Source organism: Macaca fascicularis, chromosome 11, assembly GCF_037993035.2.
Source record: "Macaca fascicularis isolate 582-1 chromosome 11, T2T-MFA8v1.1".
Lineage (NCBI taxonomy): Eukaryota > Metazoa > Chordata > Mammalia > Primates > Cercopithecidae > Macaca > Macaca fascicularis.
The window spans coordinates 45,744,337-45,769,594 of record NC_088385.1 but is presented as its reverse complement, the minus strand read 5'-3'; the positions used below and the strand labels follow the sequence as shown (position 1 = coordinate 45,769,594).

The following is a 25,258-nucleotide window of genomic DNA, read 5'->3' as shown; positions in this document are numbered from 1 at the left end:
CTTAAATACGAATTTTTACATAAATTTCTCAGATTATTAAAACGCTGGTCAAGCCAATCAAAAAACATCTCCAGGCTCTTACACATGGTCTTTGAGCTGTTGGCTTGGCAGCATGTAGTTTGTGTTTTATTATTCTAAGTGTCTAAACAGAAGTTAACAAAACTCAAAGAAAACATTCTGCTATGGTTTGGATCTAGTCCTAAGCAAAGGAGAGAATCTCTTAAGATAAATTTTATCTTTTGGGCCCTGAGAAAGCCTATTTAATTATGCCACTGTGGGACATTAGAGAGAGATGTGAAGTGGTGGCCTAAAGGTCATCTCCTAAAAGAACCCCCTGGGTTAAGAATTCCCAAGAAAAATTTCATGTCTGCTCTAGGCTCTTGGCTGTGGAGAGAATTAAGAGTGTAAAAAATGGCTACAGGGCTTTCTCTTTTCCGAAGTGCTACCTGCTACTCCGTTTGAACTGCTGAGATGCCTGAAAAGCATCTCATATCATTTCTTTTTCATTTATTGAAAAAAATGAAGTTGATTATATATTTTAAATTTGTGTGTACCAGCACTGTGTTAGGAGCCGGGGCTATACAGCTGAAAAAACAGGTTTGCTGCTTTCTAGAGGCCTATAATCTGGTAAACCACTTGATTATCTGTTCAGTGACATCAACAACTAACTGAGCAATAACCGGATAGTCACTTGGTTTTCAAGAGTAAGGAAAGGAATGCTTATAGTGAGTTTAGATTTTAGGAAAATAACCTTTACTTGCCTCAGCAGGCTGCCCAAAGCTGATACTGGCTGGTGTTGTCCAGTGGGCAGATTAAACATCTATTTAAGGTATCATGGGAAGAGGCTTACAATAACTGAAAAAAACTTGTATTAGAAAAAGAAATTAAGCATGGGAAAAAACAAGATTTAGTTGAGCTTCCCTGCAATTATCTTTTGGTTTAATGTCTTTCTTCCTTTTTTTTTTTGTTTTTTTTGTTAAATTATATTTTGAGGGAGCTGGCCGCAAGTGGCAGGAGAGCACAGTAATGTTGGAGGCAGACAGCCTGGCTTTGAATCTGGCTTTGTCACTTACTAGCTGTATGACCTTAGGCAAATTACTTAGCTTTTTTGCGCCTCAGTTTCCTCAATTGGGAATTGAGATAATGATATTACTCCTGCTAATATAATAATGTGTGTGGAACAGTGCCTGGCATATAAGTACAATACAAATGTTGGCTATTATTTTGGCCTCTAAAGGTTTTGTCCAGCTATAGCTCAGGCTTGTCACTATCTCACATGCTATGTTTGGCACACCTTCTAGGAAAAGACACACTAAATGTTTTTACCTATTTCAAACTCATATAAATCTCTGTTCCCTAATCATCTTCTATGCAAGAGTTTGCTCCTGATTGCTTTTCCTTCCATTCTTTGACTAGGCCCGAAGGAGAACCACCACTCAGATGGAATTGCTGTATGCAGATAGCAGTGAACTAGCTTCAGACACTAGTACAGGAGATGCCTCCTTGCCTGGCCCTCTTACACCTGTTGCAGAAGGGCAAGAGATTGGAATGAGTACAGAGACAAGTGGTACTTCTGCTAGGGAAAAAGAGCTCTCTCCCCCACCTGGCTTACCTTCTAAGATAGGCAGCATGTAAGTTTGGCCCAGCTACACTAACTTCTTTTCTTTTGGCTTTTTTTTTAAAAAAAAGTATGCATGTTGCTAATTTCTTATTTCTATTATTTAAAATTTATGTAAATTTGATCTCTGGTTTTCGAAATAATTTGTTAGGTCTTGTCTCCCCTAATTTATTGGAGAGTTGAAATAATTTGAAAGGTCCTTTGTTGAATTGCTTTGTCTTGTTGCCAAGTTTTAGGATCATTCTTAAGAGTTATAATTTTTATAACATCTGAGTTGTGAATTACAGACAATACTTATATAGAAACACCTAAATTAAAGTTATACCTATAAAACTGTTATGTAACTATTATGCATAAACAGAAAGTTTAGACTCTTAAATTTTCTCTAAATTACCTATATCCTAGTTTTGAGAGAGCTGTCAGGATAGTAAATCTTTGCTGACTCTTTTTAAAGAAAAAAGAAAATACCAACTACAAATTTAATACATTTTCAACTTTCCTAATTTTTTACCTTGAAGCATATTGTTTATCTGGGATGAGTGATGCCCCCAAAAATATTTGTATTGGTATTATTAAAGATTTGAAGAAGGAAATATTCTCTTTCTTATGATAATCTGAACAAAAAACCTTCTATTCAAAATAAATCTTGCATGGACTATTTTCAATTATTATCTTGAGGACAAAGAAAGATTTTCCCACATAGTCCTGTGTGTGTGCGTATGTGTGTGTGTGCATATGTGTACCATGTGTGCATGCGTGTGTTTTGATAGTTATATTAATATTAAATTAGTCATTCACTGGTAAAGATTGTTAACGTCATTTTTCAAACTAATCCTCACATGTGATCTAGCAGATAATTTATGGAATGAATACATCTCTGCACTGAAGAATATTCCCCCCCCCCCAAAAGTGGCACACACTATATGATATGTGAATAATACGAAATAACAAACTTTCCACACCTGAATAGCTGTTTCTCATAATATTCTTCATTTTATGAGGATATTTCCATTGTTTTCCATTCAGTAATCCCATCTGCTACCTTTTGTTCCAGAATTAATTTTAATGATGACAGAACTTTCTTGCATGTGCTTGAGGTGGCCTATGTAATTAACTGTTGGATCTGCTGTTAGAGATTGCTAACCAGTATAGTTTATGGCTTCATTGCTTTTGTGATAAGATGAGAGTAGAAGAAATGCTTTTGGTGAAGGTAGTGATATAGAGCTGAGGTCAGATTTTAGGAACTAGCATGTGTTAGGTGTTTAGCTTGTCAGATGAGTGAGACTTGAGAACTTCAAGACTAAATCTAAGGCCTGGAATCCAGATTCAGGTAATCTCTTCTATTTGTCTTTTTACATTTTAAAAATGTATCGTTTATGACAGGTTATAAAAAATATCTTTTGGCCTCTGCCTCTAGATAACTTAGTTTATAGTTTTCATAAATTCACATGCTTATACTTATATATTTGTAATTCTTTATACATTGTGAGAGTTTGGTCACTCACTTAGTGCAGTAACTCTTCTAAGCCATTACTGCATAACTTTTACTCAAGTGATCCTTGTACTTTAAATGATGCAGGATTGCTAAAATGTGATTTCCTGATTAGAAAAATCAAGTACACAAAATTTAATTACATGTAGTTTTCGCTTTAAATAGGAATCATGTAAACCCATTCTGGAAGTCTTGCTGTCTAATTCCTTAGTGGGTTTTTTTTCCCCCAGACTTTTTCTTTTTTTTAGGTGGAGTCTTGCTCTGTCGCCCAGGCTGGAGTGCAGTGCTGTGATCTTGGCTCACTGTAGTCTCTGCCTCCTGGCTTCAAGCGATTCTCCTGCCTCAGCCTCCCAAGTAGCTGGGATTACAGGCGCCCACCACCACACTCAGCTAATTTTTGTATTTTTAGTAGAGACAGAGTTTCACCATGTTGTCCAGGCTGGTCTTGAACTCATAACCTCAAGTGACTCATCCACCTCAGCCTCCCAAAGTGTTGGGATTACAGGTGTGAGCCACCATGCCTGGCCCAGACATTTTTTTTTTTTCAGTTACAATTCATTACCACTGTATACAAAAATTATTTTCTTGAATTTTTAATTACAAGCAGACATTTGGCATTTAAAATATTTAAGGCAAGAATACTTTATTACTAAAATATACATAGATACAAATTAAATACTAGCTAAGTAAAATAATTATGTATTTTTGTGTGTATGATTACCTATAGAACTATTTTGTGATCATGTCTCAATATTAATTCGTTAAATCTCATTGTTTCTTAAATTCTGATATGCTAATATTTTTATTCTTACAAAACTATAAAGACAATTTTTCTTCATCTGAAATAATTACCAGTGAAATTAAAACACATCCAAAATATTTGTTGTAGCTATTAGGCAGCATATCATTGATATTTATATTCACAGATGATAAGTTGTTATATATTTAATAAGATCACCAGTTTAAAAATTATGGTTGTTGAGCTTCCATCAACTAAAAATAACTCATGTAATATTTTCCTATGTTAGTTTTATTTTTTGTTCTCAAGTAATAATCTTTCTCAGGTTCCAGTTATTAACCTATTACAAATTTTAGATTGACTATCTACCAAAGTTGTATGTGCAAATTTAGAATTAGGTAATTAAAGAATCTTATTTTACTTTAGTTCCAGGCAGTCATCTCTACCAGAAAAAAAAATTCCAGAGCCTTCTCCTGTAACAAGGAGAAAGGCATACGAGAAAGCAGAAAAATCAAAGGCCAAGGAACAAAAGCAGTAAGTGACTAATGTTTTTCACCTGCTAGACTATATTAAATGCCTGCTGCACTTAGTGCTAAAGACAGTCATGAAATTATTTTCCAGATTTCGGCTGGCACTGTGGTTATGACTATTTGACTAATCAAGACAGTCAAGTCAGCTTTTGGCTTGACTCAGTGGTCTAATATTCTTGGTCATATACATACTTGTAAAAATATTTGAGCACTTGTCCCTGAACGTGTCCACTTACTTATTTTCCAGTTATTTGTGTATATCATTTTAAGAGTTAATATATACTTGAGGTAAGGCTTATTAAGTCTATATTTCAAATAGTCTTCTATTAATAGAAAAATTTATAATTAATTTTGACCATCATTGCAATGTCAGCTAAAACTGACCTTGACCCTACCTCTTTACAGTAGCTGACAGAAAAACTAATAAATCATAGGGTGTGTTGTTGTGCCATTTTCTTGCTGCTCTCTCATGTTTACATTGTTGGTATTATCCTCAGTGTTTTTTTTGTGTGTTTTGTGAGGGTTAGTTTACTTAGCAGTACATAATGTAATCTGATGATCCACTTAACTGGGCATTTAAAAATTGCAGCATGACAGCATGCAGAAGTTGATTGGATTAGAACCAGTGTTACCCTGCCACCCCTCCCTCAGTTTGCCTGTTCTGCATGTGACAGGTAGATCTAAGACATGTCCTTGAGGGAAAGCATTTATGCGAATTTACATTTAAATATTAGCGAAGTAAATTACTTTAATTTCTTTAACAAAAAATAAATGTGAATATATTTAAAAGGAAGTGTTCATTTATTTTCTGTGCCTAAATGGACAATTCTATACCATCCACTACCCTGTACCAAGATGCACACTCTCCTTTTTGACCACGAGTTTAACTGACTTGAATGTCATAGAAATTATCCTCCTTATCACCCTTGCTTCCTGTACTTAAAGACGTAGTTTGCCTGTTTCTACTGAATTGAATCTCTCAAGAATAATTGGGAAATGGGGATGGAGCGCATAAGTGATTTAAAAATAGATGAATGAATCAACTGAATAAGCAAACTTCTCATAAGCTCTCTGGGTCTCTTTCCTCATCTGTAAAGTGAGAAACTTGCTCTTGATTCTAAAATTATATGATTTTAAATGTGGCTTGCTTTATTTTTATACTGACTTCTGATTTCAACAGTCAGAATCTTCTCTTTAGTGCCATCTTGTGGCCAATGTAACAAAATCCAGTGAAAAGAGATTTTAAAAATTGTTCAGAATGCATTTTATCTTACCAATAAGGAAGAGAGAAAGGAAAGAAGGAGTTCTCTAATAAAAAGATTTTTTTTAAAGAGCATGTTTCTTATAACTTTTCTAACAAATCATAACAATTAAAGCCACCTACTTTATGTTCTTTTTTTCTTGTAGCTCAGATTCTGGAACTTCAGAGGCTAGTCTTTCACCTCCTTCTTCCCCACCAAGCCGGCCCCGTAATGAACTGAATGTTTTTAATCGTCTTACTGTTTCTCAGGGAAACACATCAGTTCAGCAGGATAAGTAAGTCATTATGGAAGAGAGCCCCAATTATATATATAATATTCTGAACCTGTCAGTACAGTCTGTAGAAAACATGTAGTCATCTCTGTGTAGGCGATGGAGCCTGACTTGTGAACTCTTACCATATTTTATGCATCTTTCCAATGGGAAAGGAACCATGCAGCCAAAATTAGAGAAAATTATTTTCCTGCTGAACATTATTCCCTGTTGTAGATTTGTATTGCTATTCCTTCAGCACTTGTCTTGCCTTTTGTTTTACAAGTAAATTAGAACTGAAAAATCTTTGAGACCACTTGATGTTTAAATTTTTGAAGATTCCTTAGCTTCTATCAGCCCACAAAAGCCTCTAATTTAGATAGCCTGAGTTGGAAAGAGGCAAATTACTTTACTTCTGGGGGATATAACAGTTTACAAAGACCACTGTTACATGTGCAACATGTTATTGTCATCTGATTGTTCTAAACAAGTTCACCACAAAATTTCAGTAATTGTGTTGTTGGAATAAAACAATCACCTTTACGGATGGAGAGAGTAGGACTGGGAGCGGGGTGGAGAAGTTGAAGGGATGTGGAAAATGTAATTGTCATCAAATTTGAAATGACAAAGTATCCACACATTGAGCCAGAATCTCTCTTGCAAGAATGCCGTACTAACAATACTGCCATAAGGTATTTATTAACTCTGACTTGTCTGCTTGGACTCGGAATGATAATGATTGTTTTCTGCTATTACCACCCTGTATGTATCAATATCTCTAAAATTTATAGGATGCCATTTAAGATCTGTCTGGCATGTTTAGATCATTTTAAATGGCTCTATAAACTTAGAGAATCATGCCATAATTTTTAAAGAATTATAAATATGCTTAATTTATGGATAATTCTTTTATTTATGGATCCTTCATTAGATTTTAATATGGTTTAATTAGTAGAAGACATGTTCTTTAAATTGATATAGGTAGGTAAATATTTTCCTGTGTTATTAAACAAAATATTCTTTAACATTGTAAGTTATTTCTGTCATTAATTGAGAAAAGTTGAACATTAGGAATAGTTTTGGAAAGTCAAGTTTCACTAGGTATATGAAGAGTTGCTAAATTTGTGTCTACCTTGCCTTCACAGTCAGAACATTTTCTGTCAATCTTTTGATAATCCTGACAACCTAATCACAGTTCCATATTTTTTACTGAAACACTTTATGAGCTACCAATCATTTGACTCTTTTGTCATCTCTATAAACGAAAATGTAGAATAACTGACTACTCTACACTTTCAAAAACTTGCCTACCTCCTTACATTACTTTCTCTGGGGCTACTTTTTGAGACTACCATATCCCACTAGCAAGACGCAGATCCCGCACATTGTTTCTAGTTACATTCTATGCCAACACTCACCATATCCTCATTCTCCTCAAGCCTGTTGTACAGTCTAAATAGATTTTCATAATAACCAGACTCACTGCAGTCTTGGAGGCCTCAAGGTAGGGCTAACAAGAGTGACTTGTCTATTTTAAAAGTCCACTAAAGTACCCCAGCTATTATTAAGATGCTCTCTAGTCAAAAGAACTCAGTGTTTTTGAAATAAGCTAAAACCAAAGGTTGTTAAATGAGTGACTTGCTTTCTATGCAAAAACACAATCTATTTGTGTAACTTCAACATTAGCGTCTGTATCTAAAGTAATCATTATCAAGATGAATGAAATTGATGAACTGTTATTGAAATGGGAAAATTTTTCCAGGACTAGCCAAATTAAATGGAGCAAACCTTCAAGGGCTATATCTCATGTACTTGATATTGTTCTTCTCCAAGGACTAAATTTAGAAGTGAGGATAGATTTTGTATATCAGTATTAGAAAAATTTTAGTCCCCAAAGTCTTGCTAGAAGACATAAATATCAAACTCTTTACATGACTTAGCTATACCTTAAATATGCTAATATCCAGTGCAAATAGAAAAGCAGGGCACTATGAAGGAAATGTTTGCTATATATCTGTTATTCATGCTGTTGATTTTGAGTCCAGAGTCAGTGTCCTTACCTGTTGACATCTGTATTCTTTCTCTCATAATTCTAACTCTTTCACTATAGGTCTGATGAAAGTGACTCCTCTCTGTCGGAGGTACACAGGTACTTTCTTTCCTGCCTTTCCTACATTCTGGAATTTCATTGATGTTCTAAAATGCCTTCCTAGAAATTCTAAGCAAGTCTCTTTTTTGTTGCATGCATCACTTGCTGTAAATCATATAAATGCACTAATATTTCTAAACATGATAATTTTAATACATTTTTGTGATCATACCTTTTAGATAAAGTAGTGGGTTTTTTTTGTATAATAGTTTAAAAATTGTGATACCTGTTTTCTGTCTGTAATCTAAATCTTTTCTTTAAAAGAAATCAAGTTTTGTGAATATTGATGTCAAGAAGGTTTCTTATTCTCAACGATTAAGTATTTCTAATGCCTCAAAGTGTGTGAGGTAGATAAGACATTTTGTTTTGTTGGTTTAGCAATTTTAAGTAAAAAGATTATATGATTAAAAATAAAAGTATGCTAGAGAAAAAAAGGATACTGTTGTACCAAAAATTAAAAAGAATAAGAAATAAACACTAAGGAAGCATTTTTTTAAATGAATATTTTTAAGAATAGGTGCAGCTTTAAAAATAACTGGTATTTTTTTTCTCATGTTATGGATTTTTCTGGGGGTCCTTAACTTCTCTTTCCTTTTCTCTCTGTCTCATTCCCTTTCACTATTATCATTTTATGTCCTCCCTCTTTGCACTTGTTTTCCTTGTTTTACGGCCATTTTGCTGATCATCAGCAGATCCTCCAGAAGGTAGGCAGGGGAAGGGAGAGGAAATTAATTTCATTTCCAGTATCAAAAGACCTTACAGGTTTGCATGGGACAATAATAAGTGTTTATTTATTTTTTTCTCCTTCAGATCAAGTCTGTTGTACAAATTTGCCATATTTAACCTTAAACTCTTTTAAAGTTGATTTTGTATTTCAAAATTTGAATAGATTAATTTGAATAGAGAAATAAATACCATGGCTGTATGTTTCTGATATCTATAAGTTTCTGTTATCTTTGGTAGTTTATATAAAATATTAATCCTAATATTCTGAATATTTAAGAACATTTTAAAGTAATTAATAAAACACTATGTTTAATATTGAGATTCCTTTTTCTCAAAAGACTGAATAACCAATGGCATAAAAATACATAAGAATCAAAAAAAGACATCCTGATCTCCAGGAAATAACTGTGCAATACATAAGTCACTGGGGCAAATATTTACTGAGTATTTTATGATAGTATAACCTCTGATATGACAGAATTGTGTTGGATGTTACATTTAATATTAATGTAACATAAGGGAAACATTTAATAGATTATTAGGATAAAGCTTGTAATCTGAAGGAAATAAACCTTTGGAGACACAGTATTACATATCTGAGGGTACAGTTTAGTTTTTTCTTAAGATTTGTCATTAAATGCACATTTTAAATAGTTCTTAGGCTGTTAACATGAATTGTTTTCTTACAACCAGCTTTTTGACCTATACATACATATATATTTTCTGTTTGAGAATTAACAGTAGCAACCTACTATTCTTTAGAATCATACCTTTACAATATTTGAAATCATATTTTTAAATTTGATGGCTTCGGTTCATATCTATGAACCTTAAGGCATCAAAATTTCAAAATGGCAGATTCAGACTTTTGAGCAGATCTTGCTCCAGTTTCAGTTTTAATCTGGTTAAATTGTTAGATTATAAATTACTGAGCATCGGTTTCAATAATCTCAAATTCACACATGTATGCAAATCATGGCATCAGATTTCATAATTATATATCCAAAGATTATAATTCCTTATGTTGTTTATAGGGATAAGAAACTCCTATCACTTTTGTGATCATTATACCCAGACCCTAAAAATAAATGTTTTTTCTCCCCAACTCTAAATTTACCTCCTTTAAATTTCCATTCGTTAGTCTTCATCAGCCCTTTTTTCCCTTACCAGAATTAATTTTATGTATCTTTTTGTTTATATATGACAGCTCTTCAAATATTCAGCGCTTTTAAATTATGCTATTGTATCCTCTCTCCAGTAAATGTTATTTTATCAGCTCAATAGTTTCATCATCTGTTCCTTATGTAATATAGTCTACAGATCCTTCATTCTGCTTCTACTGTTTTATAAAGGCTCCAATTTTTCAATGTTCTTCTTAAAATGGGACATCTAAAACTACACCTCATTCCATATATGGCCTACATAGAATGCAGTAAGTCTATCGCTGTCTTTCTCCTGAAATATTTATTTCTATTAAACAAATCATTGATAGTGAGTAGGCATATAAAATAAATGAATTTTGTTTCAGTGATTTTGTTCAGGCAATATAATGTCCAGCTCTTTAATATGTCCCTTTAATAAGCGTGCCACTTCTCCCTAGGGCTAGGGAAAGATTGACTAGATACTAAAGATCTTCCAGATCAGCCGTGACTTTGACTCGTTAGGTGTGACTCTTCAACTACCTGTGGAAATACTTTACTCTGACAGTTCCATACTTATTCACACTGTCCACAAGTCAACATATATTGTGAATATGACATTCCCTTAAATTGGTATCTATTAACCCTACAAAAAACTTTCCCCATGAGATTGATGAGCCCATGTTATCTTGTTGGTGAGCATTTATTTTTAAGTGGATAGTGATTTGCTTAATGTATTCCTCTGTGAGACGCAACAAGAAGTTGAGTTTCTGAATTCCACGTTTTTCCTGCTTTTTGGAAGATCAGGTCTACATGTTTTGTCCCCTTTTTTGATCTTTGTGATTTCTTAGAGTACTGACAAGGATTTTGCCTACACAATGGCATATACTTTCAAAATCCTGTGATATAATGATTTAAAAACAGAAATACCTGAATTTATTGAATAAATCTCCATCGTCAGCTCTAACTTATCTTGGGCTCATGTTTCTTAATCATTTCTGCCCTCTTGCATCTCGAAGATTCTTCTCTTTCATTAAGAAGACGGAAACAAAACAGTTTTCCTTTATCCCTGTATTTGTCCTAATATTATGCCATTTGTCTTACATAATGGACATAATTCAGCATAATTTGAAACATATAATGCTTTGAGCGAAGGTACGTTAGACTGTTTGTCATGTCTTAAATCATCTTTAGCGTCCCCAACACCATTATTTTAATTCAGACCCCATCTTAAACTCCTTTGGGAGAGGGACAATGTTTTGATAATCTTTATATTTCCATAGTACATAGCCCAGTGCCATAAAGCAGAAACTACAGAAATATCTAATTTATGAGAAAGCTCCCTAAAGAGCTTCATTGTTTTTAATTTTTAATTTTTAATTTTTGCAGGTACATAGTAGATATATATTTATGGGGTACATGAGACATTTGGGTACAGGCATACAATGCACAATAATCATATCGTGGAGAATGGGGTAGCCATCCCCTCAAGCAATTATCCTTTGTGTTACAAACAATCCAATTACACTCTTTTGAGTAGTTTTAAAATGTACAATTATTATCAACTATAGTCACCTTGTGGGCTATCAAATAGTAGGTCTTACTTATTCTTTCTATTATTTTTGTACCCCTTAAACATCTCCACCTCTCCCAACCCCGACTATCCTACCCAGCCTCTGGTAACCATCCTTCTACTCTCTATGTCCATGAGTTCAATTGTTTGATTTTTAGATCCTATAAATAAGTGAGAATATCCAATGATATCCTCTTTCTGTGCCTGGCTTATTTTACTTAACATAATGGTCTCCAGTTCTATCTATGTTGTTGCAAATGATATGATCTCATTCTTTTTTTATGGTTGAATAGTACTCCATTGTGTGTATGTACCACATTTTCTTTATCCATTCACTGTTAAGTTCTCATTCTTTTAAAATTTTCTTTGAGATTGTCAGTTTTTTCTTTAAGTTTTTGATATTTTTGACCCATTGTCCCTTTAGAATTTCTGTTCATTCAATTGTTCTTATCTTCGATTTTTGTTTGAAATCTGCTTTCTTAGTATTTTAGGTGGCATATAAGTTACACTTTCTCCAGCATGTTCCTTTACACCCCAGCTTGACATAGAATTATGTTTTCCTGTTATTTGACATTTCTGCTTCTTCCTTATTTGTCAGAATTCAGTACACTCAAATAATTCCCAAATGTGGTTTCATTAAACCTTGGAGAGATGAAATTGTTAATAAGAAAATCTAGATGTATTATAGTTTTTGCTCTTTGCAGAATGTAGCTGTTAGCAGATGCCTGATTAGTTGATATACTCCATCACTGTTACTATTTCACACTTTGTCCTTTTGCTTAAAAGACAGCAGTCTGGATTTTATTACTACTTACTTATAAAGACTTCTTAAAGTTAGGGGAAAAAAAACAAAACTAGTCTCATGATATAGTCTCATGATATTTAAGTGAGTCTTGGTTTGTTTGTTTTTTCCCCACCTTAGGGGCATAATCAACCCATTTCCAGCTTCAAAAGGAATCAGAGCTTTTCCACTTCAGTGTATTCACATAGCTGAAGGACATACAAAAGCTGTGCTCTGTGTGGATTCTACTGATGATCTCCTCTTCACTGGATCAAAAGGTGCCAGTAATTATCTAATGTAGATATTTAATAGCTTTAAAAAAAATTACATTTTTAACATGCTCTAGAAAGCTGTCTATTTAAGACCAGAAAGAATCAGATAATCTGGTTCAACTCCTGAATGTAAAACATGTAAAATTATTGCATAGTTGAGCAGCAAGTAAAACCTCTGTTGAAGTTTTGTAAATACACTGGTGACAGAATACATCTCTCTACAGTATTTGGGCATGTACTGCATATAGGGTCCTGAATTTTGAAATGCAGGTTATATAAAAATCTATAAAAGGCTATTTAAATGTACAATATGGGAAAGAGAATAAGATGCGTAGCAACCACTATTTCTGCAACACTTACTACATATCAGGGGCTATGCTAGGCAGTATGCTAATACTAATATATCTCACTTAATTCTCACAACAATCTCAATGAGATACATATTGCATCCTCATTTTGTAGACAAAGAAACTCAGGCTTCAAGTGAATAAATACTTTTCTCAGGTAAATTTAGCTAGTAAGTGGAAGAACCAGGATTAGAAACCTCGGTATACCCTTCTCCAATCCTACACTCTTAACCCCTTTGGTACAATTGCAAGTAACTGGAAACCAGCTATAAATGCTTTGAAGAATTCTAGACTAAGAGTTTTGGGGTTCTGGAAAAGGAAGAAATTATGCCCAGCTATGAGAAACAAGGAAGGCTTTGACAAGGAGTCATTTAGGATGTACTTTATAGGATGGTTTGGATATTGACAGAAATGAATAATCAAGATTACAGAATAACATAAGCAGAGACATGAAGATCAAAGTGGAGCATGTTTGGAAACTAATTCTACTTGGGTTGAAAAATAGAATGTGTATAAGAGAAGTGCTGGTCTTTGAGGCTAGAAAGGTGAAAAGCAAGCATATACAGGAATTCAGGGAGCTCATAAAAGTTTTTAGCATTTAGGGATAGTCCAAGATTCACTTTAATCAACAAATATTTATTTCTCATTGTCTATGAGGGAAGTATAAGATCCCAGCTAGAACTTATGAATTTAAGGTAAAAGAAATTCCCTAATTAAAAAAAAAAAGTTCTTTGAAAATACTGTATTTTTCTAATGATTCAAATTAAATGTATCTCTCCAGTATAACTAGATATTCAACATATCAGAAAAAGAACAAGAATAGTTTTGTGATTATGTTTTTGGGTCAAACATAAAATTTATATAGTCATTGACCCTTGGGGGGAAAAATGTGTGTATATTTACTAGTGTAGAATGTTGTGAGGAGGTGGGTATATGATCAGAGGAGAATGTTTTGAAGAGGCTGATCTGAGACTGCCACTCTAAATTCAGGGGCAATTTGAAGCAAGACTCTTTTGTTATGACCATTTCAGAATTTTTCATAAATATTTTTTTCAATACCACATGATACATACACCAGACATCCTAGACTTTTATCTGATCCTTTATACATACCTTGTCTTTGAGCCTGTTGCAGAGGGTCAAGGATGACGTTAGGATCCTTGTTGTATGTTAATTACTATTTTCGTTTCCTTCCCATAGAAGAGAAATTGTTTAAATAATTTTTATTATTAATAGAACCTAAAGTAGTTCATATTAACAGTGTTTTTTTTATTATTATTTGTTTGTTTTAGATCGTACTTGCAAAGTATGGAATCTGGTGACTGGGCAGGAAATAATGTCACTAGGGGGTCATCCCAACAATGTTGTGTCTGTAAAATACTGTAATTATACCAGTTTGGTCTTCACTGTTTCAACATCTTATATTAAGGTGTGGGATATCAGAGATTCAGCAAAGTGCATTCGGACACTGACGTAAGTAACTTGAAGACAAATAGCATAAAGGAGGAATATCTCTTCTTCTTTTTTTTTTTTTTACAAAATATAAGAAAAGAGAGGACTGTAAATGCATTTTAATTTTTGTATACCTGTTCACTTCCTAGAGGATATTAAAAGTGTTCACAATGAAAAGCACAGATAAAATAAGAGGGGGAAAAATTTGACAAATGAAGTATAAGAGCCTGGTATTAAACAGAAAGGGATAAGCCATATTTGATCGGTGACTAAGTATACATTTCATGTTTTCTCCCTCCCAAATATAAGGTATTACATTTTAATACTATTTCTTATTTGATAGAGTTCAATGTTTTATATTACTTGCCTCAAATAACTACCATTCCTTGGGAAATGGCTGAAATCACCATGGTAGGTAGTGAAGAAGTAATTATAACCTTTAATTAACAGAGATTGAAAAGCTGAGAGTGTTTTTTAAGGACTGAGACTGCTTTGGTGTGAGTGCAAATTTCATAACTCTAGGTGATGTTGGATAATTGGAGGACGAATTTGTTTTTTCTGTGCTCATTATCGTATTTGTCTTTAGAAGTGTAGAACAGGTGGTTCTTTTTGCTGTGATATTGATGAATTATTTTAATAATCAAAATTGATGTAAACTCGGTAATCATTTAAATGAGAGAAGAGAGCATAAGAAAGGTTAATTTTTACTAATTTGTAGAGATAGTAGAGACTATTTATAGTGCTGTTTTGTAATTTGAGAACATTATTCTTTGTACTGAATACAAGTCTTGAAAATCTTGTAGAAAAATATTACTATTATATCGTATATTAAGATATAACATATCTTATGGTAGAAATTTACCAATTCAATTGACTCACTAAAGTCAAATTTGAAAAGATTGATTATGGCTTAATATTCTAGAAGTTAGCTAAAAAAATGTTTCAAAATTTAAAAGAAATTTCACCTAGAATTTATCGGAAGAAACAGGCATACGCTATATTTAAGGCTTTAGATACTCCATCTGTGATTCAGTTAAAGTAAATGAAAACTGCAAATAATTCAAAAGGTCTCCATTGTCTTTAATCCAGAAAGGCAATTCTTATACACAAAAGAGTATTGGTAAGCCTGGCCCTCAGGTGGAGGGGGGTGGTGCTTCTGGAAGCTGTAGGAAAATAAATTACTTTTGTGGCAACGTATCATTTGTTGATTTTTTTTTTTTTTTTTTTTTGAGATGGAGTCTTGCTCTGTCATCCAAGGTGGAGTGCAGTGGTGCATTCTTGGCTCACTGCCACTCCCACCTCCCAGGTTCAAGTGATTCTCCTGCCTCAGCCTCCCGAGTAGCTGGGACTACAGGCATGCACCACCACCCCCAGCTAATTTTTTGTAGTTTTAGTATAGACGGGGTTTCATCAGGTTGGCCAGGCTGGTCTCAAACTCCTGACCTCAGGTGATCCACCTGCCTTGGCCTCCAAGTGCTGAGATTACAGGCGTGAGCCACTACACCCAGCCATTTGTTGATTTTTTTTTTTTTTTAATCTTTTCTGAAAGATGTTTTAGTGCCTCCTAACTTAGGGCCTGGAATTACTAGTATACCAAGTAAGAATTTTAAATCATGTAATCTTATTTTATTCATTCATCTCTTCACTTACCAAATATTTATTTATATGTGCCAACTCTGTGTTAGGTGCTGTGCTAGGTACTATGCGTACAGTGACAAAAGGACACTGTTCTTGTTGCCTACAGCCAGTTTCCCGGGAATTCAAGGAATTCTAAGCCAAACCCAAGTCCAGGAATGTGACCTTTTTGCTTTGTTTGTATCTCTTAAGGTCTTCAGGTCAAGTTACTCTTGGAGATGCTTGTTCTGCAAGTACCAGTCGAACAGTAGCTATTCCTTCTGGAGAGAACCAGATCAATCAAATTGCCCTAAACCCAACTGGCACTTTCCTCTATGCTGCTTCTGGAAATGCTGTCAGGATGTGGGATCTTAAAAGGTAGATATTTTTAAGAAAACATACCTCTTGCCTATGGCAAATACAACTTCAGATATTAATAACATTAGTGCATGTGAAGTCCAATTTTTATGACCCCAGAAGTCAATGTAAAATCATAGGCTTTTTTTTTCAGCATATACCTCTAAATGTCTCTTGTGTCCTTATTAACAAACTGACAATTTTCTCTTTTTTTAATCTCCATTGCTTGGAAAATAAGTATGGGGGAAAAATAAAATTAAAACATTACAATTTCTTAATATTTGCCTACAAGTCATGTTGTATACTAGAAGGAGGCCAAGATTCTCATCCTAGTTTCACCAGTACTCTTGATAGAGTTATTTTTGCAACATCACTTAAATATCATATATCTTAAATGTTTTCATTGATAAAATTAAATTAACAACTTGAGCATAAAGTCCTCACAGAATTTTTGTGAATATAAAATAAAATATATGTAAACTATGAAGTATTAAGAAGATAAAATAGTTAAAAAGAAAAAAATGATAAATTAAAATTGAAGGCATTACATCTTTCCTTTGATTTTTATTTCCTATGAAATGTGAGTTTTTTTCCTTTACTTGAGTATTTATGTTAGCTTGTTTTCTAGTTCTTAAAATTTTGGCAGCAAGGGAACATTCACTTATTAGTTAACAAATACTTAATCAACCCAAATATGTCAGGCATTGCACCAACAGTGTGGTGAGTACTGACAGTAAAGATAGAGCAAGACAAATGTGGCGGGTTATGAACTCCCGGGCTCAAATGTTTCTGACACCTAATTCTCCCAAAGTGCTGGGATTACAGGCAGGAGCCACTGTGCCCAGCCTTGATCTACCTTCTTAGAGCTCATCTTATAATGGAGGACAAAGGCCATTAAACAGGCTATTACAGGATTCTTAGTAACATTTCTGATTCAGGTAACATGGGGTGCCTCTCATCCAGAAGGGATTTGCCAATGGTAAATCAAATGGATGTTTTTTTGAAAAACTTTGAGAAAAACTAGTGTTATAATTTATAACATTTAAGGCATGTTACAGTATGACTGACAAAGTATGATAAATATAATTTATAGATAGATAAGAGAAAAACCATGGTCCTAAATACTATATTATAAATAAAATGTAGAAAATTGAAAACAGTACTTTTTTAAGAAAATAAGAAAAGAGGTGAGGACTCGGCTTATTCTTGAAGATACTGAATTTGACTCATAGTAAGAGCACCATAGAAGAAATAGTCAAAATTATGACACAAGGCAGAAAAGATACCAGCTTTTCAAAATCTTTGCACTTTTTAATTTGCTGGTTGATTTCAGTAAGATATTACTAATTAAATGTAGATCTTAACAAAGGAACTAAAAGAATATTTTTCAAGAAACTGTAATATCTTAAAAGCTAGATACATGTCTTTATTCCAGCAGCTTGATTTGAGGTAGGACTGTGAAACAAAGGTTCATTCTTACCCTCTGACAACTGACATTACCCAGTTTTCTACCAGCCACATAGCTGGTCATTTTCATATCTTTATAATAATTGATGAAATTATTTTGACCACTTATTTTCTGATGTACACATCCACACATATATGTGTGTATATAGATATATGTATGTATATATGTGCATATACGATGTACATGCACTTACGTGTATTTGTGAAAATGTGTGTGTAATAAAATAATTTTACTTTCTCAGTATTGTTACTGATTTTGTAATTACATCAGTGATATTATCATTTTACTTGAAATTCAAATTGGACCTAATCAGTCCTATTCAGACATTTAGCAGATTAATGTTTAGGTGGATTTAGGTTGGAGTTAAAATTAATCATTTTTTAGACTTCTGCTGCTTTTTTGCTTGCCTAAATGACATTAGTCAGCTTTAGAATAACTTATTTATGACTCTCCCATTTGCATCATAGATTATATTAGTTTTGACTAATTTGAACAGAGTTTCGTAGATGTGGAGCTAAAATAAAAAAAGCTGGTGATGCTGTATGTTTATTGCAGCACTATTCACAATAGCAAAGACTTGGAATCAACCCAAATGTCCATCAGTGATAGACTGGATTAAGAAAATGTGGCACATATACACTATGGAATACCATGCAGCCATAAAAGAGGATGGATTCATGTCCTTTGTAGGGACATGGATGCAGCTGGAAACCATCATTGTCAACAAACTATTGCAAGGACAGAAAACCAAACACCACATGTTCTCACTCATAAGTGGGAACTGAACAATGAGAACACTTGGACACAGGAAGGGGAATATCACACACCGGGGCCTGTTGAGGGGTAGGGGGTAGGGGGAGGGATAGCATTAGGAGATACACCTAATGTAAATGTCAAGTTAATGGATGCAGCACACCAACATGACACATGTATACATATGTAACAAACGTGCACATTGTGCACATGTACCCTAGAACTGAAAGTACAATAAACAAAAAAAAGAAAGAAAGAAAGAAAAAAAAAGCTGGTGATGCACACCTCTAAGTCCCAGCTACTGGGGAAGCTGAGGTGGGAGGAGGATTGCTTGAGGCCAGGAGATTGAGACTGCAGTGCGCCATGATCATGCCTGTGAATAGCCACCGCACTTCAGCCTGGCAACATAACGGAACCCGATCTTTTTTTTTTTCTTGAGATGGATTCTTGCTCTGTCACCCAGGCTGGAGTGCAGTGGCGCGATCTCAGCTCACTGCAACCTCCCCCTCCCAGGTTCAAGCGATTCTCCTGCCTCAGCCTCCTAAGTAGTTGGGATTACAGGCACCCGCCACCACATCAGCTAATTTTTGTATTTTTAGTAGAGACAGGGTTTCACCATGTTGGCCAGGCTGGTCTCAAACTCCTGGCCTCAGGTGGTCTGCCCGCCTTGGCCTCCCAAAGTGCTGGGATTACAGGCATAAGCCACCGCACCCAGCCCAAGACCCCATCTCTAAACATATAAAAAGAAAAAAAAGTGAACTATTTTATGAAAGAATGTAGATTGTCTATGTTGAGGCTTAGTCCCATAAGAAATATTTTTAAATAAGACCATTTTTCTTTATTTTTAAAGGTTTCAGTCTACAGGAAAGTTAACAGGACACCTAGGCCCTGTTATGTGCCTTACTGTGGATCAGATTTCCAATGGACAAGATCTAATCATCACTGGCTCCAAGGATCATTACATCAAAGTATGTATAAGAGACTTTCTGAATTATATTTGTCTATTAAGTGATAATTTTGAAGTATTCAGATTCATCTAGGTCCTCTTTCTCTTAATTTTCTTTTTTCCTTTCTAGTCTTTGCTTTTTCTTTTTAATCTTTTCCTCAGTCATAGTTAGTGGTTTTATCATCTTATTATTCAATCATGCGTTCTCATTTTTCATAGAAGAAAGGTTGGAAACAATTTTAAAGCTCTTTTAGCTCAGTCTTCCAACTCATACATGAGTCTGAAAATATTACGATCTTCAGAATTTTTTGAAATTAGCAGGTAAGGTAAGGAAAGATGCATAGTTTGATTCTAAAAATGTTAAATTTAAATGCTAAATGAAATACTAATAAAGGAAATTCACATGGCTAGAAGGCCATTAGAAATTCAAGTCTAGAGTTTAAGTTGTGACTAGAGATGTAGGTTTGGGAGCCATTCAAAGAGAACCAGATGTTCGAGGAGTCAAGAGTTGATGATGTGGCCAAGGTGGAGAGAAGTTGACTGGGAACTCAGCCTTGGGGAATATCTGTGAGAACCAATAGGAAGAAGGTAAGAAAGAGAGGTAGGAAGAATGTAAGTACTCATTCTAGAAACTTTGATTAAGATATGAGAAATGGGTTAATGACTTCAAAATAGAATAGTTAAGAAAGGAAGATTTTATATCCTAGAGACATGAACATATTTATGTACTTAGGAATTGGGCTTAGTGGAGAGGGAATGAGTGAGGAGAAAACTGAAGTGGTGGCAATTGATGAAGGTGGTAGGGGGAGTTAGATCATAGATGTGAACATTGAAGATAAGTAAGTATACTTTAGCTTCTGATAAAGAAGGGAAGGGTAAGAAGAAGTTTAAAGATAAAAAGAAACCTTTAGAATGGAAAAGAGTGTCTAAAAAGTTTATTTTTTATTACACTAGCCTTTTCAGGAAGGCACAAGATTATGGGCCAAGAGAGATGAGGGCAACTGAGGAAGGTGAAAAGGTTTTGAACAGCAGCTTTGGGGAATTGGAGATGACCTCCGGGACTGCAAAGTTACCTAATAGTCATTAAATAATAACCATATTTTTTATTGAATTTCACCTGGATTTATATGTAATATTTTTATTATTAAACATATCATTTGTGCAGTTATACATAAAAAAATATGGTTTCCTTTCTTTTTTTTTTCATAGAGAACATTCTTTATTTATTGAGCATTTACTATGTGCCAAGTACTTTTCATGCATCTCATCACTTAAGCTTATCAGCATCTCCAGCAACTATTGGGTAGGTAGGATCCATGAGCCCATTTTGTAAAAAGAAAACTGAAGTCCAAAGCATTTAAGCAACTTTCCCAGGACTTGAACTCAGATCTATTTGAAATTCCATTCAGATGTTTAACAATACTAAACTGCCTCCCTCCATTGTACTCTGAAGTGAGTCATATTCTTAGCTATGTGTCCCAAGCAGGCATATGTGGAGTATTTTATAGCTGTGTGTACCATTTGTAACAACTTCTTCATGGTGGTGTGAGGCATTTCAGAGCATTATATAAGACAGTCTCTTCATGTTTGTGCTGTTTTTAAATTAGACTTGGTGCAAGCCAAGAAGCCGCCAAGGGCATTTTTTTATTATTATTATTCTTTATGTTCTAGGGTACATGTGCGCAACATGCAGGTTTGTTACATATGTATACATGTGCCATGTTGGTGTGCTGCACCCGTTAACTCGTCATTTACATTAGGTATATCTCCTAATGCTATCCCTCCCCCTACCCGCTCCCCACAATAGGACCCGGTGTGTGATGATCCCCTTCCTGTGTCCAGGTGATCTCATTGTTCAATTCCCACCTATGAGTGAGAACATGCGGTATTTGGTTTTCTATTCTTGCGATAGTTTGCTGAGAATGACAGTTTCCAGCTGCATCTATGTCTCTACAAAGGACACGAACTCATCCTTTTTTATGGCTGCATAGTATTCCATGGTGTATATGTGCCACATTTTCTTAATCCAGTCTGTCACTGATGGACATTTGGGTTGATTCCAAGTCTTTGCTATTGTGAATAGTGCCACAATAAATATACGTGTATATGTGTCTTTATAGCAGCATGACTTATAATCCTTTGGGTATATCCCCAGTAATGGGATGGCTGGGTCAAATGGTATTTCTAGTTCTAGATCCTTGAGGAATCGCCACACTGTTTTCCACAATGGTTGAACTAGTTTACAATCCCACCAACAGTGTAAAAGTGTTCCTATTTCTCCACATTCTCTCCAGTACCTGTTGTTTCCTGATTTTTTAATGATTGCCATTCTAACTGGTGTGAGATGGTATCGAATTGTGGTTTTGATTTGCATTTCTCTCATGGCCAGTGATGATGAGCATATTTTCATGTGTCTGTTGGCTGTATGAATGTCTTCTTTTGAGAAGTGTCTGTTCATATCCTTTGCCCACTTTTTGATGGGGTGGTTTTTTCTTGTAAATTTGATTGAGTTCTTTGTAGGTTCTGGATATTAGCCCTTTGTCAGATGAGTAGACTGCAAAAATTTTCTCCCGTTCTGTAGGTTGCCTGTTCACTCTGATGGTAGTTTCTTTTGCTGTGCAGAAGCTCTTTAGTTTAATTAGATCCCATTTGTCAATTTTGGCTTTTGTTGCTGTTGCTTTTGGTGTTTTAGACATGAAGTCCTTGCCCATGCCTATGTCCTGAATGGTATTACCTAGGTTTTCTTCTAGGGGTTTTATGGTTTTAGGTCTAACATTTAAGTCTCTAATCCATCTTGAATTAATTTTCATATAAGGAGTAAGGAAAGGATCCAGGTTCAGCTTTCTACTTACGGTTAGCCACTTTTCCCAGCACCATTTATTAAATAGGGAATCCTTTCCCAATTTCTTGTTTTTGTCAGATTTATCAAAGATCAGATGGCTGTAGATGTGTGGTATTATTTCTGAGGGCTCTGTTCTGTTCCATTGGTCTATATCTCTGTTTTGGTACCAGTACCATGCTGTTTTGGTTACTGTAGCCTTGTAGTGTAGTTTGAAGTCAGTTAGCATGATGCCTCCAGCTTTGTTCTTTTGGCTTAGGATTGCCTTGGCAATGCAGGGTCTTTTTTGGTTCCTTATGAACTTTAAAGCAGTTTTTTCCAAATCTGTGAAGAAAGTCATTGGAAGCTTAATGGGGATGGCATTGAATCTGTAAATTACCTTGGGCAGTATGGCCATTTTCACAATATTGATTCTTCCTATCCATGAACGTGGTATGTTCTTCCATTTCTTTGTGTCCTCTTTTATTTCACTGAGCAGTGGTTTTTAGTTCTCCTTGAAGGGGTTCTTTACATCCCTTGTAAGTTGGATTCCTAGGTATTTTATTCTCTTTGAAGCTATTGTGAATGGGAGTTCATTCATGATTTGGCTCTCTGTTTGTCTGTTACTGGTGTATAAGAATGCTTGTAATTTTTGCACATTTATTTTGTATCCTGAGACTTTGCTGAAGTTTCTTACCAGCTTAAGGAAATTTTGGACTGAGACAATGGGGTTTTCTAAATATACAATCATGTCATCTGCAAAGAGGGACAATTTGACTTCTTCTTTTCCTATCTGAGTACCCTTTATTTCTTTCTCTTGCCTGATTGCCCTAGCCAGAACTTCCAACACTATGTTGAATAGGAGTGGTGAGAGAGGGCATCCCTGTCTTGTGCCAGTTTTCAAAGGGAATTTTTCCAGTTTTTGCCCATTCAGTATGATATTGGGTATGGGTTTGTCATAAATAGCTCTTATTATTTTGAGATACATTCCATCAATACCGAATTTATTGAGCGTTTTTAGCATGAAGGGCTGTTGAATTTTGTCAAAGGCCTTTTCTGCATCTATTGAGATAATCCTGTGGTTTTTGTCTTTGGTTCTGTTTATATGTTGGATTATGTTTATTGATTTGCTTATGTTGAACCAGCCTTGCATCCCAGGGATGAAGCCCACTTGATTATGGTGGATAAGCTTTTTGATGTGCTGCTGGATTCGGTTTGCCAGTATTTTATTGAGGATTTTTGCATCGATGTTCATCAGGGATATTGGTCTAAAATTCTCTTTTTTTGTTGTATCTCTGTCAAGCTTTGGTATCAGGTGATGTTGGCCTCATAAAATGAGTTAGGGAGGATTCCCTCTTTTTTTATTGATTGGAATAGTTTCAGAAGGAATGGTACCAACTCCTCCTTGTACCTCTGGTAGAATTCGGTTGTGAATCCTTCTGGTCTTGGACTTCTTTTGGTTAGTAGGCTATTAATTATTGCCTCAATTTCAGAGCCTGCTATTCGTCCATTCAGGGATTCAACTTCTTCCTGGTTTAGTCTTGGGAGAGTGTAAGTGTCCTGGAAATTATCCATTTCTTCTAGGTTTTCTAGTTTATTTGCGTAGAGGTGTTTATAGTATTCTCTGATGGCAGTTTGTATATCTGTGGGGTCGGTGGTGATATCCCCTTTATCATTTTTTATTGCGTCTATTTGATTCTTCTCTCTTTTCTTCTTTATTAGTCTTGCTAGCGGTCTATCAATTTTGTTGATCTTTTCAAAAAACCAGCTCCTGGATTCATTGATTTTTTGGAGGGTTGTTTGTGTCTCTATCTCCTTCAGTTTTGCTCTGATCTTAGTTATTTCTTGCCTTCTGCTAGCTTTTGAATGGGTTTGCTCTTGCTTCTCTAGTTCTTTTAATTGTGATGTTAGGATGTCAATTTTAGATCTTTCCTGCTTTCTCTTGTGGGCATTTAGTGCTATAAATTTCCCTCTACTCACTACTTTAAATGTGTCCCAGAGATTCTGGTATGTTGTATCTTTGTTCTCATTGGTTACAAAGAACATCTTTATTTCTGCCTTCATTTTGTTATGTACCCAGTAGTTATTCAGGAGCAGGTTGTTCAGTTTCCATGTAGTTGAGCGGTTTTGATTGAGTTTCTTAATCCTGAGTTCTAGTTTGATTGCACTGTGGTCTGAGAGACAGTTTGTTATAATTTCTGTTCTTTTACATTTGCTGAGGAGTGCTTTACTTCCAACTATGTGGTCAATTTTGGAATAAGTGCGATGTGGTGCTGAGAAGAATGTATATTCTGTTGCTTTGGGTTGGAGAGTTCTATAGATGTCTATTAGGTCTGCTTGCTGCAGAGATGAGTTCAATTCCTGGATATCCTTGTTAACTTTCTGTCTCATTGATCTGTCTAATGTTGACAGTGGGAAGTTAAAGTCTCCCATTATTATTGTATGGGAGTCTAAGTCTCTTTGTAAGTCTCTAAGGACTTGCTTGATGAATCTGGGTGCTCCTGTATTGGGTGCATATATATTTAGGATAGTTAGCTCTTCCTGATGAATTGATCCCTTTACCATTATGTGATGGCCTTCTTTGTCTCTTTTGATCTTTGATGGTTTAAAGTCTGTTTTATCAGAGACTAGGATTGCAACCCCTGCTTTTTTTTGTTTTCCATTTGCTTGGTAGATCTTCCTCCATCCATTTATTTTGAGTCTATGTGTGTCTCTGCATGTGAGATGGTTCTCCTGAATACAGCCAACTGATGGGTCGTGACTCTTTATCCAGTTTGCCAGTCTGTGTCTTTTATTTGGATCATTTAGTCCATTCACATTTAAGGTTAATATTGTTATATGTGAACTTGATCCTGTCGTTATGATGTTCGCTGGTTATTTTGCTCACTAGTTGATGCAGTTTCTTCCTAGCATCAATGGACTTTACATTTTGACATGTTTTTGCAATGGCTGGTACCTGTTGTTCCTTTCCG

At 34.9% G+C, this 25,258-nt stretch overlaps 1 protein-coding gene across 22 annotated transcripts in view; it reads left to right on the top strand.

The window, feature by feature from the left end:
- KIF21A (kinesin family member 21A) overlaps positions 1 to 25,258 on the top strand; it is a 163,235-nt gene that overhangs the window by 126,252 nt on the left and 11,725 nt on the right. For 4 of the 22 annotated variants that reach the window (XM_074006589.1, XM_005570567.4, XM_005570566.4 and 1 more), the window contains 9 exons: positions 1,417 to 1,631; positions 4,276 to 4,383; positions 5,787 to 5,915; positions 8,002 to 8,040; positions 8,730 to 8,744; positions 12,401 to 12,537; positions 14,171 to 14,351; positions 16,158 to 16,322; positions 19,373 to 19,490. In XM_074006589.1, coding sequence (XP_073862690.1) covers positions 1,417 to 1,631; positions 4,276 to 4,383; positions 5,787 to 5,915; positions 8,002 to 8,040; positions 8,730 to 8,744; positions 12,401 to 12,537; positions 14,171 to 14,351; positions 16,158 to 16,322; positions 19,373 to 19,490 — 1,107 coding nt within the window. The remainder of the gene's footprint in view (positions 1 to 1,416; positions 1,632 to 4,275; positions 4,384 to 5,786; positions 5,916 to 8,001; positions 8,041 to 8,729; positions 8,745 to 12,400; positions 12,538 to 14,170; positions 14,352 to 16,157; positions 16,323 to 19,372; positions 19,491 to 25,258) is intronic. The other 18 variants (XM_074006595.1, XM_074006588.1, XM_074006587.1 and 15 more) reach the window with 7 other exon arrangements.